Source organism: Callospermophilus lateralis, chromosome 10 (assembly GCF_048772815.1).
Source record: "Callospermophilus lateralis isolate mCalLat2 chromosome 10, mCalLat2.hap1, whole genome shotgun sequence".
Taxonomy (NCBI): domain Eukaryota; kingdom Metazoa; phylum Chordata; class Mammalia; order Rodentia; family Sciuridae; genus Callospermophilus; species Callospermophilus lateralis.
This window is the reverse complement of record NC_135314.1, coordinates 48,858,804-48,878,803: the sequence shown is the minus strand read 5'-3', so window position 1 is coordinate 48,878,803 and position 20,000 is coordinate 48,858,804. Positions and strand designations below refer to the sequence as shown.

General features: G+C 44.5%; 1 protein-coding gene across 1 annotated transcript in view; it reads left to right on the top strand.

Moving 5' to 3' along the window:
• Positions 1-361: 361 nt before the first annotated feature.
• Positions 362-20,000, top strand: part of Mb21d2 (Mab-21 domain containing 2) — a 113,866-nt gene continuing 94,227 nt past the window's right edge. Inside the window, exon 1 of the mRNA XM_076868444.2 lies at positions 362-572. Coding sequence (XP_076724559.1) covers positions 362-572 — 211 coding nt within the window. The remainder of the gene's footprint in view (positions 573-20,000) is intronic.

The following is a 20,000-nucleotide window of genomic DNA, read 5'->3' as shown; positions in this document are numbered from 1 at the left end:
AATTTCACATTGTTTCCACTTCACTTTCCTTGCCCGGGGGGGAGGCTCCGGCTGGCGCTACGACCGCTGTCGCCGCTGCCAGGGAGAGCTAAGGGAGGACAGGGACCCGCAGCATCGGGAAGGGCTCGGGACCGAAGGAAAAGGTGTCGGGGCCACACACGCACCCTCGCTGCAGTCCAGCTCCTCCCGAAGCCCGGACGCCGGGAGCGCACCGAGCCGGGGACCGCCCGCCTAGACGCCAGCCCGCCCACGGGCCGGGGCCGAGCCCGGGAGCCGGCGAGTGGAGGAGGCCCCGGGGGCGGGGTGGGGGGCGGGGGTGGGTGCCGCCGCCGCCGCGGAGCTGCTGCTCGGCGCGTTTTGCATGAAGATGGCGGCTCCCACCGCCAGCAAGGCAGCCTCCCTGGGCTGTAACAACAAGCCTGCGTTCCCGGAGCTGGATTTCAGGTCGGGAGCTCGGGTGGAGGAATTGAACAAACTCATCCAAGAATTTACGAAGCACGACCAGCGGGAATACGACGACCAGAGAGCGCTGGAGATTCACACAGCCAAGGATTTCATCTTTTCCATGCTGGGTAAGGAGGAAAAAGGGGGAGGTGTGTGTGAGTGTGTGTGTGATGGGAATCGGAGTGGAGTACCCACTCCTCCTCGAGCGCTTGCCTTCTCGGTTTCTTTTGCAGAGCCGGATGCCTTGGGGGTCACCCATCTGTTCCTCCTCTTCCCTGTTTTTCTCCGCTGCAAGCCGAACTGGCTCCCCTCCCCTCCTGACTACACTTTGCGCCGGGCGCCCCTTTTCTCCCCCCGTTCGCTGGCTCTTTTGTTAATTTCCCAGTCGCCGGGGGCTGGCAGGCAGGTGAGGCGGTCAAACGCCCCACTGGTGGGGGGAAGCCTTTCTGCGCCGCGCGGTCCAGGTGCGATCGGAGGCTCCTTTCCGTTGGGGGGTCTGGCTCCCGGAGGCGCCGGTCTTGGGTCCTCTCCTAAGCTTGGGGCGCGGAGACAGCTTGGGGCTTTGGCTCGGAGCCCGAGCGACAAGTTGCTTCTCTCGTCTTGCGGCGCGGCGCTGTCACGCCGAGCCCCCGGTGGCCAAACTTGTTGGGTGTTCCCGAGTAACCCGCCCAAGTAGTCTGGGCGCCCAGAGTTCCCGCAAGTTTGATTTGCAAATCGACTTCCCTTAGAAGCGATCGGAAGCATTTCCGGTGCTTCTCCGGGGTGGTTGCTGGGCTCCGAATCCCTAATTCTCAGCTCGAATTTAACCAGACGCAGAGCTCTGACCGCAGAGGAGCGTGGCCCCCCTCCTCTTTGTGTATTGTCCTAGCACTGGCCAAGAGAGGTGCCCAGTTTCCAATCGGGAGAAGCCGGGCGGGTAGAAAATAAGCCCCTCACCTACCGGTCCTGAAAGGTTATCGATTGCTGCAGAAGGGAAAGTAATTGAGCCAGGCCTGGGAGACCGAACACCTCCCAAAGCGTCCTGCCTTTGGGATGATTGCTACTGAGTTGAAGAATGAGTGCCGCAGCTGGGAGCCTCCGTTGTCGCTTGCGGCTCCTACAGTGGAGTCGTGGCTGTCATGCAGTACGTGGCTCCGTCGTTGTCATTCTGCAGAACTGGGGCTCCAGCGTAGCGCTGCTCTAACGCGCGTCTCTGTGTGTGTTTTACAAATGTACCCTCAGTCAGTTCCCAGCTAGGGGAAAATTTGGCAAAGATCTTTCTACCACCGAGGAAGTCGGAGCCTTTTCCTTCCTCCTGCGATGTAACTTGGATTCCAGCCGGCCGCTGTTGCTGCTTCTATTCCGGGATGTCTTATTCCCTCTAGGTTCCTTCCTCCCCACAGCCCAAGTGGGGGATAATACAAGTTGAACGTGGGCCACTGGTAGTACTAAGGACTTGGGAAGTTGGATAGAACATACTAAAACTCAGGGCTAGTTTTTACCTTTTTCCATATACCTCCCAAGCATATTCTAGATTGTGTATGGGGTTGGAAGGATCTTTACTGGAACTTTCAACTATTGAGCTGAATTACTATATATTTTTTTGAAACCCATGCCCTGGTGGGAGTGAGCTTTCAAAGCAAAGCTTAAAAGGCTTACAAAGCTTCTGCATCTGAAAACCAACATGGTGATTGTCAGGAAGGTGGGGACACACAGAAAGCTCAGGGCAGTTATTTAAGTTGCTTAATCATGGCCTTTCTCTTTGGCATAAGTAACACTAGCTGCTGTTGTATTATTACAGCCCCCACATCAGTTTTCCTGTCTTTTCCTTCTTATGGGAAAGGTAGTGGGTGGGTCAGAAAAGTCAAGGATGGAGAGATGATGGGGAGGGATAAATTAAATGCCTAACTCTTTAGGAACTTATGTTAACCTTATGTTTGATAAACCAAATTAGCAAAGCTTTTGTCCAAATATAAAGGTTGAATTATTCTAGGATGCCTAATTTATGCATGTATTTAATGTCATGGGTGGCATTGTATTGACAGGTAAACTAGATTTGCCTCTCCTCCATTTTTACTCAGTTGACCTTGCAAGAGAAGTCTTTCTTCCCCCTGGCAATTTGATGTTTCCACTCTGGAGAGAGAAAATTCAGGAGTGTCATTTAAGCCCTTCGCCCCTCTGGACACTAGAAGGCAGATGGCGAAATGAGCTTGCCCATGTGTGTTGCTGCATTCATTTTCGAGTTCCTTGCTTTCCTTAATGAGGTGCTGGCTGCTCTAGACAAGTGAAGGTTCAGGCGACAGCAAGGGTCCCTGTGTGGATTTACTTTTTCTAAAGCAGATTTTCGCTTGGCTTAAGAAACAAAATCTCTTTTTGTACACTTTGTTTTACTTGCTACAGCCTTGGGTCCTTCATGAATATGCAAGTGAGGTGTCTTTTAATGACCCCCAGCTTGTTAAGATGTCACTTGGGCGGCATCAGGCCCTCATTTCTGGGAGTTGTTGGGAGCCATATAGTTTTCTTGGCTTTGTTCTGCCTCTGTCTGAGCTGCACCTGAGGATTGTCAGCAGCTTAAGGACATTATCCCCTCACACAGGATAAAATGACCAAAGAATTTGGTACAAGCCTCTTTAAGGGAGCTGTGGATAATGCTGCCTCTGGTTTCAGGCAGGTGGGGGTATGGTGGCCAGGCCAGCCACTGTCTGTATGAGATTGTTAGACTGGGTGGAAGCCCTTCCAGCTTCTTAGACTCTTTATGTGTCGTCTAGTTTGCAGGCAGTTTTACAAAGAAGAGCCAAGGGGTGGAACACAGCTCATAATCAATGACCTGTCAGCACCAAGACATTCCAATGTACTGTCAAAGCAGGGATCTGCATAGGCTGTGGGATTGATGGGAGCCCACTGGTGGTCACTGTGTCTCTGTGATCTGGCCTGATGTTTTCTTGTTTGTGCAGATTCAGATTCCTCTGGAGGCAGGTGTTAGCTGAAATCACCCAGACCTACTCCTTATTTCTTTACACCTTGGTCTTTTAGGAGAATGATTGCTGTTATTATCTAGTTAATGTTTGAGAGCCCAGATTGTGTGAGAGGCTGGCAGTGCATAATAAACACCATTTATCAAAATTCAGGGAAATTGCCAGAGTTCATTAATGTTTTAATAATATTTGGTATTTGCATAATGTCTTTGCCGGCTCTTTTGTTATCTTCATTCCCTGGCGAGGTTGGATGGCGACTGCTTGTTTCTATTGAACATTTTTGGAAGAGAGGGCATATGAAAGCCAGAGAAGACAGGAGGGAGACAAGCAGTCACTAAATCTGCAAACTAAGTGGTAGGTACCACACATAGTTATTAGAGTAGCTGTCATTGCTGATTACCTCCTCTTGCTAAGAACATGACATAACCTTTTGAATAGATATTGCTTTCCCATTACACAGATGAAGGTATTGGAGGTTACTGAGGTTAGGAAACATATAAGAGTACATGGTTCATAAATGGTAGAGATTACTAAAACTGTGGTCTGTTGGATGCAAAGACATAATGTGTGATGTTCTTCTACTTGAGGCTGTTTGGACACATGAGCCAGGCGCAATGGCCCATGCCTGTTTGTTATCCAAGTGACTCAAGAGGCTGAGGCAGGAGGATTGTAGGTTTGAGGCCAGCTTCAGAAGCTTAGCAAGGGCTTTAGCAACTTAGCAAAAACCCTGTCTCAAATTAAAACATAAAAAGGACTAGGGATGTAGCTCAGTGGTAAAGTGCTTGGGAAAAAAAAAAAAAAAAGAATAGTTACATGAAATCCAAAAAAGGAGCTTTATTTTATATTATTTATTTATTTTGTCATGTTGGAGATTGAATAGGTCTTTTTCTCTATCAAGCAAGCATTTACCACCTAGCTATATCCCCAGCTGTGAAGGGGCTTTGTTTTAAAAAAGTGCTTTTTTTTTTTTTTTTTTTTTTTTTAGCATTTTGTTTCTGGTTTCAGCTAAAAGTATTAGATTAGCATAATGCAAACAGCATCTGAAGTGATTTCAGGAGCAGTCTGAGTTCAAGTATTTTTTTCCATAAAAAGATCACCTATTTGAATTTTTGATTGAGAAAATCATGATCATTATAATAAAATGTTGAAATCTGCAGTTCCTGTCTCAGTCTGCCTTTGGCTAAATGTGTGGTTTTAGTTTTTATGTTTTTGGTACTGGTGATTGAACTCAGTGGAACTTTACCAACCTAGTCCTTTATTTTTATTTTGAGACAGGGACTTGCTAAGTTGCCCAGGCTGGCCTCAAACTCGGAATCCTCCTGCCTCAGCCTCGTGAGTCGATGAGATTACAGTAGTGTGCTACCACTTCCTGCTTGGTCATAGTTTTTTGATGTATTACATATTGCTAATAGTAGTGCATCATTTTAGAATTATGTCTGAAAGTGAAATCACTTTGCTAACTGAAAAGGAATGTTTACATGGTCTTAGTATTTATTTAAAGAAACATGCTTTATTAGAAAACATTGTGAACTTCAGTTAGAATTATTTCTGCAGCTTGACACCCCAAAGAACTATGGAATACCATTAGCAGCAGCCTAGGAGGATATTGGCTGTGGCTGTAGAGGGTGTGATGAATTCCAACAGCATCATCATTAATTAAGTTCATGCTATGGGCTGACCACAGTGCTAGCTACTTTGCATAAATCCATTAGCTCCTGTAATCTTCTGACAATTTTAAGGATAAGTATCATCCTACCTATTTTGAAGATGAAGTAGATGTCCTTTTAATGACGAAACACTGAAAAAGGCTCAAAGAAGTCAAGTATTTACACCAATCATACAGAGCTCGGATTTAGATCCAGGCATTTTCCCCTCAAATGCTCATGTTTCTTTCACTGTATCAGCTTCTATTACTCTTGGGTCAGACAACCCAAAGGCCCCACTTCCCAGGGAATACTCCACCCACTTAGCTAGTTGGAACAGGGAGAGTCCCATTCCGGCTCACTGTTTCTGTCAGTCCCTCTTTCTGCTCCTCTTTCTTTCATACACTCAACAAATACTTAATGTAATACTGTTTGCCAAGCAGTATATAGGACTCCTGGGATAGTGACCCAGAATGTTGGGATGTTCCCCAGGTCTTAGGAGATCCCTGTCCTTCTCCATTGTATCCTAACTCTAAGAGACTAGTTTTCTGGCTACTAAAAAAAAATGAATGCCCGTTGGCCACTTCAAAGCTCTAAACCTTTCTAGTGCTTGGGAGAGCTCTTGGATCTCCCACATTTTTAGGCAGATGTTTAGAAACATCTGGAGATCCAGAGTAGGCTGTTTTGAAGGCCTGACTTTGTTATTTGAGTGCTACTTTTCTATTATTGAATCCGCCAGCAATATTTGTTGTGAAATTGTTGCTTTGTGGTCTTCAGCTGCTTGGTAAGTTCCTTAGAGTTGTGTTCACTAATGTGCTGTATCAGTATCAATTACAAAATAATCTCTGAAGTTTGTTCTTCCTCTGAAAACATCATGTATCCAGGGCAGGGAGTTCCTCTCAACATTTATTTTTATGCTGATTTGAATTGGTTCCAATTCTCCCTCTATGGTTCTGGACAGCTGCTTCCTTCACCCTTGACAGAAGAGCCTTGGAACTGCTGTCTTCTCAGGAAGACTCCCATTGTGCCACCTATTGGGTGATGAGGCTGAGGCTGGTTTTTTTTTTTTTTTTTTTTTTTTGTATTCAGAGACTAGATTCCCTCTTGTCAAACAGAGAACTTGTCAATGAGTGTTAGCACTTTAGATTCTCCCAGGGAGCTTTTTAACAATTCAGAATCCATGGTCCCATTTCAGATCTATTGATTCAGAATCCCTAGAGATCCCTGAACTGGTTGCCCAGCACTTCAACCTATACTGTCCTGTTAGGCCTAAGGATGTGCATTCTCTGTCCCTTAGAGCTGCTCCTGAGTGCAGTGAGCATGGTCCTGGTTGACTGTTAAGGCTAGATCCAGGATGCTGACCTCAGTGAGCAGTTATGTCTGCTGAATCTGGAGAGGTAATACTGGAGTCCTTCCACCCGAGACAGGGACACTGAGGCTTAGTGGTTCAGAGTGTTTACCCTCAGGGGCTGTAATAGGATTTTTTACATCATTATATTCTATAATCGCCACCATAATCCTTTGAAGTAAGCAACTATGAGGAACCCTAGGATTGGAAAACTTTGGGAATTTGCCCAAGTTTAGAAACAAGTAGGTGGCATAGTTGGAACCTAATCAAGGTCAGACTGATGAAAAGCCCTTTCTTTCAACAAGGACTATACCTTCTGCTCATAAGGGTCAGGAGACCTAGATTCTGGCTGTGATTTCTCTGGTTACTTACTGTGTGATTTTGGAGAAGTCATAGCCTCAGTTTTTGAATATGTATGAAAGTATAAGTTGGGGTTAATAATTATACCTAGTGCATGTATTTGAGTGCATCCAATTCTGAATCTGAAATCTTTTGTGCAGTGCAAAAGAAGGCAATTTCTGTGTTCTGGTACCAGTTCTGTTTTTCACTGTGTGGCTTGAGTGTTGTCCTGAGTAAGTTTCCTAACCTCTGTTGGGCTTCTTTTGCCTACTTTCCCATGATTGGAAATGAAAGAAAAAAGTCAAAGCATTCCCACATTTTAATCACTATTAATATTTGGGTGGAGGGTACCCGGGATTGAACTCAGGGGCACTCAACCACTGAGCTACATCTCCAGCCCTATTTTATATTTTATTTAGAGACAGGGTCTCACTGAGTTGCTTAGTGCCTGACTTGTTGAGGATGGCTTTGAACTTGTTATCCTCCTGCCTTAGCCTCCCAAGCTGCTGGGATTACAGGTGTGCACTACCACTCCTGGCTCATTATTAATACTTTATTTATTTTTTAGTTGTAGTTGGACATAATACCTTTATTTATTTATTTATTTATTTTTATGTGGTGCTGAGGATTGAACCCAGGGCCTCACATGTGCCAGGTGAGCACTTTACCTCTGAGCCACAACTCCAGCCCTCACTATTAATATTTTGATGTGCATATAGTTACATAGCAGGGATCATGTGCTTTTCTTATAAATTAATCTACCACTTTTTAAAAGAGGAGCTATAACTTGAAACCTGGGGAAAAATGTTCTCCTTACTTCTTTCATTCATTTCCTTTTTTTTAAATCCCTAAAGACAATTCCATTCTGGAATCGTACCCTGTGATTAAGTAATTGGGGGTGTTGGACTTTACATTGATGACCTTTGACCTTCCTTTCAGGGCTACCTCCCATCTCTTTTTGCACGCTCTCCATGGCCACATTACATGCCCTGTATTTCTTGCTTTTTTTTTCCCCCCTTAGGCTGTTTCCATTAGTTTCCTAACTTGGATTCATGAAAACAGTTAAAATAGTGTCTGTGAACTTGAATCAGAACAAAAAAGACATTTTTATTTTTATTAACCTCTCACTGAAATAAATTATTTCCTTCCATCATTAGTAGGTTAAAAAAACATTGTGTCAGTGGTACCCGCGTTTGTGTTGCCCATAGAAATCACAGGCATTTTCATTTCACATTACAGTTATTGCAGATATTTCAAAAACTCATTTATTGCTGTTTCAAAATGATGGCAGATATTAAACTAACTAGATTTTATTATTTAATGCATTAATAAAAATCACATATGATACTCTATCATAAATACAATTTTAAAACATGCTGTGCATTTTAATACTGATTTTTTTTTGAAATATCATGCAATGTGATCACCTTCATTTAAATATACTATTCTTTGCAGGGGTTCATAAACTAGACCAGCCTGTCAAAAGAATCCAAGCTACAGAAACAGTTAAGGGTCCTAGTTCTCACAGATGGCCTTGGGTATCTTGTCTATGGGTTTTTTTGTTTTGTTTTGTTTTTTTGTCTCCTCCAGCTCAAAAGCCCTTGACTCTTATTGGCCTTCCTGTCTCTCCAAGGTGGGGGCGGGGAATTCCTTTCCTGTGTGTTTTTCTGATATCTTGTCCCCTTTTCTGACCCTTAGCACATTCTTTCCCATGCAGTAGATTCAAGGATCCTGGGCTTATTTATGTTTGCAGCTGCCAGTGGGCTGTTGAACCCAGTAGGTACTAAGTGTGAGGTGACAAGAGTTTCTTTTTAGAGACCTTGTGAAGCTTCTTACTTGAGGTGCTTTTTAAGAAATGAACAGTTTCTGACATTGTCCCCTGTGATTTTCCTTTCTATTAAGCCAGGCTCTTAGCATCTTCTCTGGAGTCCAAAAAATCTTGATGTTATCTCCTTATGGGGTACAGGACTAAAGAGGATTGTTTTCTACATTTTATATTTCGGTATTCCTTTTAAGACTCACCCTACCTAGGTCAATATTAGATATGTCCAAAGTGAATGCTGGTTTGCCAAGAGCATGCGGACCTCTGCCTGCTTACTCTTGGGCTTTACAGAATACAAAGCAGAAACTAGTTGTCTTTCCCTGTAAGGTGTTCCACAGGCTTATCAGTCATCCTCCAAATGATTAGATGCTTTCTTTGGGATCCTAATTGTAGCAATTTGTTTGTTTGTTTGTTTGGTTGGTTTTTGGTGCAGGGTGCTTTGTCACTGAGATATATCCCCAGCCTTTTTTTACTTTTGAGCTGAGGTCTCCTTAAGTTGCTGAGGGCCTCACTAATTTGCTGAGGCTGTTCTTGAACTTACGATCCTCCTACTTCAGCCTTCCAAGTCACTGGGACAGGTGTGCACCACTGTTCCTGGCTCCAATTGTAGCAATTCTTTATTGTAATAAATGACTGTTATTTGCCATCAACAATAGCAGTTTGTTTTTATCACAGTAAGCAATGTTTTATAGATTATAATCTCTATTCACATCTAGTGTAGTATCCTCAGGATAGGCCTTAAAGAAGGGTGTGTAGGAACTATTAGCTCCTATTTACAGATGTGGGTACTGAGACTTGGAGGTGGTGATATGACTTAGTTCAAGGTTTCAGAATAAGCTGAGAGGACAAGAGACAATCCTGCTATCAAGTGCTTCTGCTGCAATACATTGCCTGCAAAGAGCTTCTATAGGGGCTGTTCTATCCTCAGACATCTTTCATAGGTTGCTGGAAGAAGCCCAGGATGATCATCTTCTCAGGCAGGGCAAGTAGGTTTCATTCACCTCTGGGCTTTTCTGCCCTCCTCCTGAGCCTAAGCTGTGCAGTGAGAGTGGAGTGGGGAAGCACAAGTTCTAGAGCATCTAGAGATTCATTCTCCAGGTCTGGTTTGTAGGCCTTGCCCAACTGGTTCTTAGTGTCTGTGATGGTGTTTACAATGAGCCTGGATAAGTGCTTGCCAGCTGAGTGATCTCTTTAAGGACAGTTCATAATTATGCCATTCTTTGAGGCCCTGTCTCCAGGAAACAGCTATCTGTTTTTCATCCACTTAAGTGCCTTTTCATGAATTCCCTCTGCACAAGAAAAAGATAACTAGGAACAGTGCTGCTATGAATATAGTGGGCATGGGGAGCTGTTATTCAATTTGTTTCTTTATTTTTTATATTTTTTTCCTCCAAACCAGGAAGACTTGATTACTATTTATAATTTGAGTCAAGTCACAAGTGGGAATTGGTATACATCTTGTTTAGGTTTTTGTTTCTTCCACCTTAGTATTTGAATGTCTACAGTGCGTATCACAGTGGTATTAAGCATTCACTTATTAATTCATAAATTCATTCAGCATATGTTGGTGTGCCAACAGTGTGCTAGTGTAATTACTATGTAAGTACAGAGAGTGGTGAATAAGAGAAGAAAGATCCCTGCCTCCATAGGCTTCTGTTCTCTGGAGGATTTAACAAGATTAAACATGCAAATAAACAGGGATGTGTCTTGTAAGAAAAACAAGAAGCACAGAATGTTTTGATGGGGGATAATTGAGTAGGATGGAGTGAAAAGTGATCGACTAGATTTCCTTGAAACACAGACGTTTTGTATGAAAGGAGAAGGAGTCAACCTTCTGAAGAACCGATGGAAGCTTAACTCCAGATAGAACCTCAGATGTAAAGGCCCTGAGGTGGAGGTGTTGGGGAACTTAGCAGTTTTCAAGGCTGCTTGCTTTATAGCCTGTCTCTGTGGCTTCTACTGGGAGGAAAGATGATAGGATTAGGCCTGGACTGAGGAATGAGGTGAGCTTCCTGAGGGTGCACCTTTTCCAGTTGGATGCTTCCCAGGTGGGCCCACCTCCACCTGGGCTCTTGTCACTGGCCTTCAGGGATAGGAGTGGAGGTGAGAGTAACAAAGAAAGGTTGGATTACAGGTGCATAAAAGGCCTTTGTGGCCCTGTGATTCTCTGATTTCACCTCTGATTGCCCTAGGCTAGAAACAGTAAGTCCTACATTTGATGATTTATGGGGCAAACTGAAGCTTTCTTGCAGGACAGTAAGCCTTTGTTTTGTATCTAGTCCTCTACAGTATACAAAATGCATTCATATGCAGAATATCATTTGACATATCTTGTAATACCCTATGAAGTAGTATTAGGGTATCCTTTTTCACAACAGAAGAAAAGATCAAGAGAAGTCTAGTAGCTCACTTTCCAAGGGGTTGAGGTGGGGTCAGTTTCAAGTCTTTTGAAGGTCACCCTTTGTATTGTACTGAATCTAAAACCTTCTCTTTTACCCTGTCCCATGGATCTTGGGGAGTGGAAGAAGGAGGGCGATTTCTGGGCAGAGAGTCCCTGGGATTGGGAGGCAGAACCAAGCCAGAGGCCTGCAGGTCTCCACGTGCCTGCTGTGCCTGGACTGGCATTCAGCTTGGACGCGCTTTTTCTAGTCTGCCTCAAGATCATCCTTTTAGCAGCTGCAGCTGTTCTTAATAGCAGCTGCTTGTGCGGATTGTGTTGTGATTAATAAAGGAAACTCAACAGTTTGTTCTTTCAACTGTGCCCTTGGTGTGCGCAGCCTGCTTGCACACCGGCTGTGCTTCTGATTTGGAGCAACACAGTCCTACTGGCATATGGTGCCCAGGGGCTCATCGCCCTCTTGTGAGAAGAGGTGGGTCATCTAGATCAGAGCCAGTGTGCCAAAGGCCCTCAGGGACTGGGTGTAGGGGAATGAGTATGTTGGTGGGTAACTCAGTGTCAGAACCCAGGGCATGGGGCGGCGTGCCACCATGAACTGAGGTCACCTTTGCCCTTGGGTCTGCCAGCGGCTGATGCGCCTCAACACCATGTCCTTTCTCCACTTGGGCCTGTATCCGTACCCTGCCTGTTCAACACAGGTTGCCAGTCCCCACTTTCAGAGTTCCGATTATGTAGGTCTGGGTTGGAGCCAGAGAATTTGCATTTCTAACAGGTTTGCAGGTGATACAGCTGCTGCTGCTGCTAGTCCAGGGACCACACTCTAAAAACCACCACTGAGGGTGGAATTTAGGGTGTTTGAATTTTTATGAGAAATTCTAAGCTTTTTAAGTATTGAGACTAAAATCATATTTAAAAGAAACACCATTGGATGCAAAAACGTAGGTCACATGGAACACTGTGGCTGTGTTTGTCCCCTCTTGTCTGAGTATTTCAGGGAGATCCTTGGGTTGTCCCAGGCTTGGAGGGGCAGAAGCTCTTCCAAGAACATCCAGTTAGTTTTGGGCAATCATAACTAGAACCCAAGTTTCTTGTGTACCTGCTGTGTGTGTGTGTGTGTGTGTGTGTGTGTGTGTGTGTGTGTATGTGTGTCTGTCCTAGCATGTTGTCTTCTAAATATGTTTTGTTTTTTAAATAGAAAAACTAGCTATGTAATCTTGAAAATAATGATAACCACATTAAAATAATGTTCAGTATGTTCTAGGCACATTTCTAAGTGTTTTGTATTTTACATTTATTGATTTTTTTTAAGTTGTAATGAGGTGCTGGGGATCCAACCCAGGGTGGGCCTGGGTTTGATAGCACTTAGGGCTTACAAATGCTCTACCACTGAGCTCCATTTGCAGCCCTTTAAATTTCATATTGAGACAGGGTCTCACCAAGTTGCCCTGTAGCTGAGATTCTAGAATGCCCCGCTGTGCCTGGCATACTTTACCAATCCTATGTCAATCCTAACAACACTGTGAAAAGGGCAATATTATTTTCCTTCACTGATGAGAAGTTCGAAGCACAGAGAAATAATCTGTGGAAAGCCACAGAGCTACTAGTGGAGTGGGGGTGTGAACCCAAGACATCTAGTTTCAGGCAGAAAACATCAAATAACTCTGCATTTTTTTAAACTTCATTTTAAATAACAAGAAAACGTTTTCCATGGGAACTGGAAGTCATCGAGGGACTGTTACAATTTTAATGCTCCTAAGAAGCTTGGAAATTAGGTGCCTGATTTCCTCCCTCCTCCATTTTGCAGACATGGAAACTGAGGTTGAGAAAGGAGGAGAGAGACTTGATCTTCCTGGGCCCTGACTTTACTTTGCTTCTGAGAAAGGTGTTTGCACATGAGACGGTTGACCCCATAGCATTTGCTCCCCAGGGAGGACTCTGCCTGCCTTTGACAAGGAAGGGAAGAAGGGAAGTCGGTCCAGAGGGTTATGCTTCAAGGTAGGGAACATTTTCCCCACTACAAAGCCTCCTTGTAGTTTGAAGTTCTCTTAATTGCTGTTAGAGAAAGGATGCTAAAAAAGATAACCTCATGGGCAGGGTGTATTTTTGGTCTGTCGTGTTTGCTTTGGTCTTTTGATTGTTCCTTGTCTCTCCCTCTCTGGTGTCTTTCCTCTGAAGTGTGTCCTTTTCTTACACCCGTGCAGATTTCATGGCTTTGAGCGTTGTGATGAATATTTTGATCTTGGAACAATCTGTATCTGGAATAGGGAAAAGGCTGGCTGGCCGGCCCTCACTGTGCTTGAGAAGTGGCTCCGCTGGCTGGTCTACCTCCTGGTGGGGGAGGGGACCAGCACTCTCTTCCCTTCTCTGAGGTCTGGACTTCTCTGAGGTCTGGGCGCTCAGAGCCTTAGGTTTAGAGTTGTAACAGGATTGAAGGAATTGCTTCAGTGACAGTCTTCCTGAGATCAAGCCACCCGACTGTACCATTTTAGTGAGAGGGAAACTTAACCCCCATAGTGGACAGTGATTTACTCAAGGTCAAAAGGTAGTGATGAGAACAATGAGACTGGGAAACTTTCCCACTGTTTGCCAGGCATGGTTCCAGGTGCTGTATGATCATTAACCCATTCCGTCCTCACTACATCCCTGCAAGGAGGGAATCGGTACTATCCTCACTTCACAGATGAGGAAGCTCAAGTCCTGAAATCACTTGCTAGTAATAGAGGCTGGGTTCAAACCTAGGCAGCTGGGTACCATCATTCCTTCCTTGCACCTTCCCAGAACTGACTGCCAGACCTTGCTCAATGGCGTACAACATGGTGTGTGTGTGTGTGTGGGGGGGGGCATGGCAGGGAGGATGGGAAGGGCTAGTGGGCAGAGTGGAGAAGAGGGTGGCTTTGCTGTCCTAGAAGCCAGTTGTGCTGGCTCCTAGTCCAAAGTCTTTTCACTCTGTCATCTAGCTTTTCTTGGCAGCCCTTAGGACCAACATTCTTTTGATGCTTGTGGTTTTTGTTTATTGAATATTCCTTTGTATGCAATCTCATCCCATCCACAGCCTCCTCCCTTTGAAAGTAAGGGAGTGTATTCTAGCTAATTGATTGACTTAAGCTGCATGAAAGTCAACTGGGCCCTTGATATTGGGCAAGTTAGGGAAGTTTTATGAAGATGCAGGATTTCCCCTCTTTCTCCTTCCCCGATCGCCCCCTCCCCCGCCCCGTTTTTTATTCCAGATTTAGAAGATTTAATTAGGACATAGTTAATGTAGTCCATCATTGTGGGGATAATGGGGAACAGATTTTTCTCCCCTGGAGAAAGGCAAATGCCAAATGTATTTCTAAGAAGTTCAAAATATATAAATTGAATTGGTTTCCTGTGAACTAAGAGATCAGCCTCTTTCGTGTTGTGCCTCTTTTTAAAAAGTGACTCATAATTTGTTAAATAATCATGCCCGGTTTCCCTGCTTTGTAAGGGCTGATATTAATATATGATCTCTAAAGCACTGAAGCGCATTGGCATTATGCTACAGAATCCGTCCTTGGGACGAAAGAGCTTCTTGACATCCTGGTGCTTGTGATTCCGAGGACTGGAATTGGATTCTTCACAGAAGCCTCATTCCAACCTTCTTACTCGTCTTTTTTTCCCCAGCAGTTAAAGTTGTAATGGGAATGGACGTGTCCTCCAGTGGTGAGCCCATCTGGACGCTGTAGGAACTCACCGGACAGATGTTTATAATTTCTCATTTACCTGCTGTGAGGGACTGTCACCGCACTGCGTGGCAGGGTGAAAGCCAGGCACTCTGGCCGTGATTGGAAAGCCTCCTGCTCCAGCTCTACAGTGTCTCTGGCCTCAGTCCCCAGCCTCCGATGGCCTTGTCATGTCAGGTCAGTCACACTGGCCTTTCAGTTCATCACTGTCAAGAAGGCCTTCCAGAGTAGCCCCGCACAGGCCAAATCCCCCTCAACTGGTGTTCCAGTCTTGTAGATCTCTTGGTTGCACTGGTCAGTTATGAATTTGAAATTATTTGTGGTTAAGTCTGGTGCTTTCCCGCTTCATAAAATCTCAGCAAGGGATGGCCTTTTATGGTTTGTTTGTCTTTTCTTACTTGCCATCAATATCTGCAAGGTGTTCAGCAGATACTTCTGGTCTTATAGACCATTTTTCTTTTGTTCTTGAACTTGGGCCATTGGGTGGTCACCGTTCAGGATGAGGCCCTGGGATGGCCATGAGTGATCTGCATGTTAGATATATTCCTTGGTGTGTTTGGGGGACTTCTCTTCCTTTCCTAGTCTCCCACCTCTCTGTAGCATTTAAAATAGGGACTTTTAGAAATTATCTAGTCTAGTCAATCTTAACCTTTTCTAAAAGTGAGAATCCTTTTATGTTCAATAAAAAAAAATTGTGAGAGATCATGGGACTGGGAGCATAGCTCAGTAGTAGAGCATTTGCCTGGAAATAGTAAGATCCTGGGTTCAGTCCCTAGCATCACATAAAATTACACACAATTATGAGATCAAATGGTAGTGGAAATATTTTTGCTGTCAATTCACTGGGGAAAAATGTATAGCTATGGAACTCTTACACTGAATTTAGTTAACCATTTCATTACTTTGAATTTTATTTTAATGACATCTGTATGTACTTGAAAAAAGCAGTATATTTATATGACAGATAATACATGGTGGGCATTTGGATTTTTAGCATCAATAAAAATACCCCTGTGGTCCCACAGTCAAAACTGGATATTTGCCCCTCATTTTATATGCATTACATTTAAGACTGGCTGGCTGTTCACTTAGTTTCCCTTGTGTATGCATTTGATTTGACCAGTATGGTGTTTATTAAAAAATTTGGAGCAAACATTTAAAAGCCCTACTATTGTCATAGCAAGGTAGTATGGGAATTTGTAATCTTCTGACTTAATCCCCAAGTGAATGGGGTCTCCTGTTCATCTCTGCTGAGGCTTGTGAGCAGGAAGAGCCCTAGAGCAGGAATCAGGAAACCTGAGACCTTGCCTTCTTGCAATTACTGACCCACCAGGTTGGTGATCTCTCTGGGCCTCAGTGTGATCATCTTTTACCCCATTATGATCAATACCTTCTGGTTCCCAGAGAGTTGTTTGATCTACTGAGGGGGGAAAAAAGAGCTTCTATATTAGAATTGTTATTATTTCCCCTTCTTCTCTTTTTTGTCTCTTCTCTCTTTCTGTCACGGAGGAATTTGTCATTCATTGTCATAGCTTCATGGTTCACTTTAGACTTAACATGAGAAGGGAGCTACAGGTCTCCCTAGCTTTCTTCCCTACTACGTCCTATCCTGTCCTTTCTAAAGGGACCTTCATGCCTTTCATCCCACATCCTCTTGGTAGGGGTCCACAGCCACAAGCAAGCTCCTGCAGTGCCATCCAAGACACCTGATCATTGGAACTTTCCCCCCAACATCAAAGAATTGCTGCTGGATTATTGTCTGTTAAGATACTTGAAACTAAGGAATTGTGGTATTGCTAATATCCAGGAGATGCTAGCCGGTTGCTGGGCTGTTTCTAGCAGTAATGTTCTTACAGAAAAATCTTGCAGTTTTGTGTTAAATTTCACTGTTCTTTTGGGGTGAAGAGTGCCATTGCATTGGTCCTTCTGGATGTTGAGGGTAGGGGAGGGAACAGAGAAGTAGAATAAAGTCCTCTGAGTAGGATTTTATTTTATTTTAAGTAGAATAAAGTCCTCTCAGTAGGACTTTTGCCAGCCTGGGAACAGAGCAGTAGAATAAAGTCCTCTGAGTAGGGAATTGTACCATTCTTCATGCAGACCTTTTGGCTCAACATGTTCTTGAGTAGATAGGATAGAGCTCCTAGTGATTTTTTTTTTTCAAGTTTCATAAATAAACAAAAGCTAGATTTCCCAGGAAACTAAAGAAGTTTCTTTTGCTTTTAATAGTTTCCTGGACATTTCACAAAGTGTGGGATTGGCCAAGCAGGATGCTTATTCTGGCTACTCTGCAAACCCAACCTTCAGGAGGGAAGAGAGCCCCCCATCCCACCCCCACTTCACTGTGATTGCCTGCCTGCCTGGATTGAAAGTTTCTTGCCTGGTTGGGTTCCAGAAAATGAAATTAAGTTGACCATTTTCTTTCTTTCTTTCTTTTTTTTTGTAACAGGGATTGAACCCAGGGGCCCTTAACCACTGATCCACATCCCCAGCCCTTTTTATTTTTTATTTTGAAACAGTCTCTCGCTAATTTACCTTGTTAAATTGCTGAGGCTGGCTTTGAACTTGTGATGCTCCTGCTTCAGCCTTCCAAGCCACTGGGATTACAGGTGTGCTTCAGCATACCTGGCTAGGCTGACATTTTGAATCTGATACTTACACTAATAATTTTTACATAGCAAAGAAGTGAGGGAGATATTTAAGGGAGATGTGACCTAGAGGTGGTTGTGGGATGTGGGTGTGGGAGAGTGTGATGCTCCCACCCAGAAGTGTGCCTGTGAGGTTCAGGATTACACTAATCTTCCTGAGGACTGAGGTGGTGCTGGAGGTCGGGCATCTACTAGTAAAATGAAGGTGGGCACTGGACCAAAAGTAAAGATTAAGGAAAGACTTGTACTCCTTCAGGTTCCTTGACCTGAAGAGAAGTTGTTACCATGTAGAAATTCCCCAGCAGGTCCCTTGTTTCCTGCTTCTTTAGGGCTCAGTGACTAGCCCCATAAGTGGAAAGGGTTGGTGAACAAGGAGTTATTAGTTAGTTAGGGTGGGTTGCCAGAAGACTCTTCTGAGGGAGACTGTAAAGAGCTTGGAAAGAATGTGCTAGGAGATGTTAGACAACGAGATTTCATATGGATACCTTTGTGTGTGGGATTAGGTTAGAAAAAGCCTAAAAAAGGTACACCTGGGATTACAGGTGTACTTCAGCACACCTGGCTAAGCTGACATTTTGAATTCTGAAGGAGCAGCTGCCCTGTGAAATGGGTGCACCCCTCCTTAGAATGTGTGTTCTTTTGCTTAGGTGGGAGGTGGAGGGAAGGGGTGTTGGGTTTCAAGGAGAAAAGGGCTTCTTAAAGAAGGGAGGAGGCTGGTGGGGGATGGACTTTCAGCCTCAGTCTCAGGAGTAGAAGGAACTCTAATTGCCTTTGCAGGAAAAATTAAATTGTATATTAGGCACAAAAAGCTTATAAGATTCTGGCAGCTTTTAAATGTTCCTGGGTTGTTGCTCCATTTCCCATTGCCTTCCTATTGATATGGATGATGAGAATCAGTCAGGGCCTTCCTTTTCCCCAGATGTTGAAGACTGAACACCTGAGAAATACCAAGGCAAGTGTCGGAAGCAAGTTTTATTTAAAGGACAGAACACAGATAGACTTCTCCTGGGAGAAGGAGCCCCAGAGCTGGATGTGCAAGGAAGTGGGGGTGTTCTACCCCTTTTATAGGTTTTAGATTTCCTTTGTTCTCATGTCCTCCTTCTCCCCTTTTCTTGCCTATGTGACTACTGACCAAAAGGCGGGCAAGAAGCCTTCCGGGGATGCCTCTCTGTGTCTGCCCCAATGGGCAGGAAAGGAGCTGCCCATGAGGTACTTCATTAACAACTTCTTGGGAAGAACCTATTTTCCCTTGTAAACAGGTAACTTAGGCAACAGGTGGAGGAGGAGGGAACATGGCTCTGGAGGTATTAGCATTTGATTGCCTTTCCTCTCCAATCAGCCCCCATCTTCAGGATCTGACCCAATCGTGGATTATTTACACTGACTGTCTTTTCAACCCCGTGCCCCACCCCCTTCCTTCACTATTGTGCTGAGAGGTTCAGACCTCAGGAGAAGCCAGGTAGAGGGCTGCGGGAAAGGCTGAGGGGGTCCATACTGTCCTCCAAAGCCAGGTGGGAGGGAAGAAGATGTCTCTGAAGAGCAGAGGCGATCCCACCCTGGAGTGGGGAGGAGAAAGAGCCTGGGCATCAGGGAGGGCCTGGGCTGGACCCTGAGAAGCGGGCAGTGGGGTTCCCCTCAGTGTGCTGAGAATTGTTCATATGTTTCCCGGATGTTCCAGGGAAAGCAGTGTTTTCTCAAAATCACTGGGTATTTGTGACCTTCTTCTGTCTTGCACGACTTGGTTGTCTTCAGGAAGTCACTTCCTCTCTCAAGCCCGTACTTTCTCCTCTCTAAAATGAGGAAACTGGGTTTCTTTTTCGGGTCTGTGATTTTAGATTCCATGTATACTCATCTCTCTCTTAGTGGTGTGAAAATGTGTGTTACATACCTCAACTTTTGAAATTCTGGGTCGGATGTGGAGATTTGTTGTGGTGGTGGTTTGGGGATGGAGATTTATTTTCGAAGGGAGTTTCTGGAGAGCAGTTTCTGTTCTCATTTGAGGAAGACAGGATGTCATGTCACATGACACATGGGGAAGCCCAGATCTCCTCCTATGGCTCTCAGAAGGGTGACTCCAGAGGATCTTTGACCTTGTTGGGAGGTTGGTCACCTGGCTCCTGTTGCCCTGGTGTGACAGCATTGTGCTGTGGCCCAGCAGAGTATTAACTGCGGTGTGGAAGGCATCAGGAGGGCCTGGAGCAGTTTACACTGAAGGTGACAGCCAAATATTGTCGTGAAAATTAAGTAGGACACCAAATGAGAAATTCATCTTAATCTTCTTTAAATACTTACTGCTCATTTGCCAAGGTTCTAAGTAATGCAATTTCGAAGGTTCAGAGGTGTCTAATACAATTTTCCCCCTCTGTACATAATTCTATGCCCATTGTGTAACTCTATTAGAAACATTAGGGTAATTATAGAGCTATGTTCTGCTTTTGGATTGCTGTAATATTAGCCCCGAGTCTGCCTGTACTGGCCATATTAATAAGCAATGACTGGGAATTAACAAGAATTTAGCAGACTCCTTAATTAAGATATCCCAACCCATTCCCATGCCCTAAAGCCTTTGTCCCTGGCAGTAATGTGTACCACAGGCAGGCAGGGTGCAACATGGGGATGAGCTCTGGATTCAGAAACCCAGTTCTATGTCCTCATCTATAAAATGGGGACAGAATTATCTGAACTTCTAGGCACTGGTGGATATGA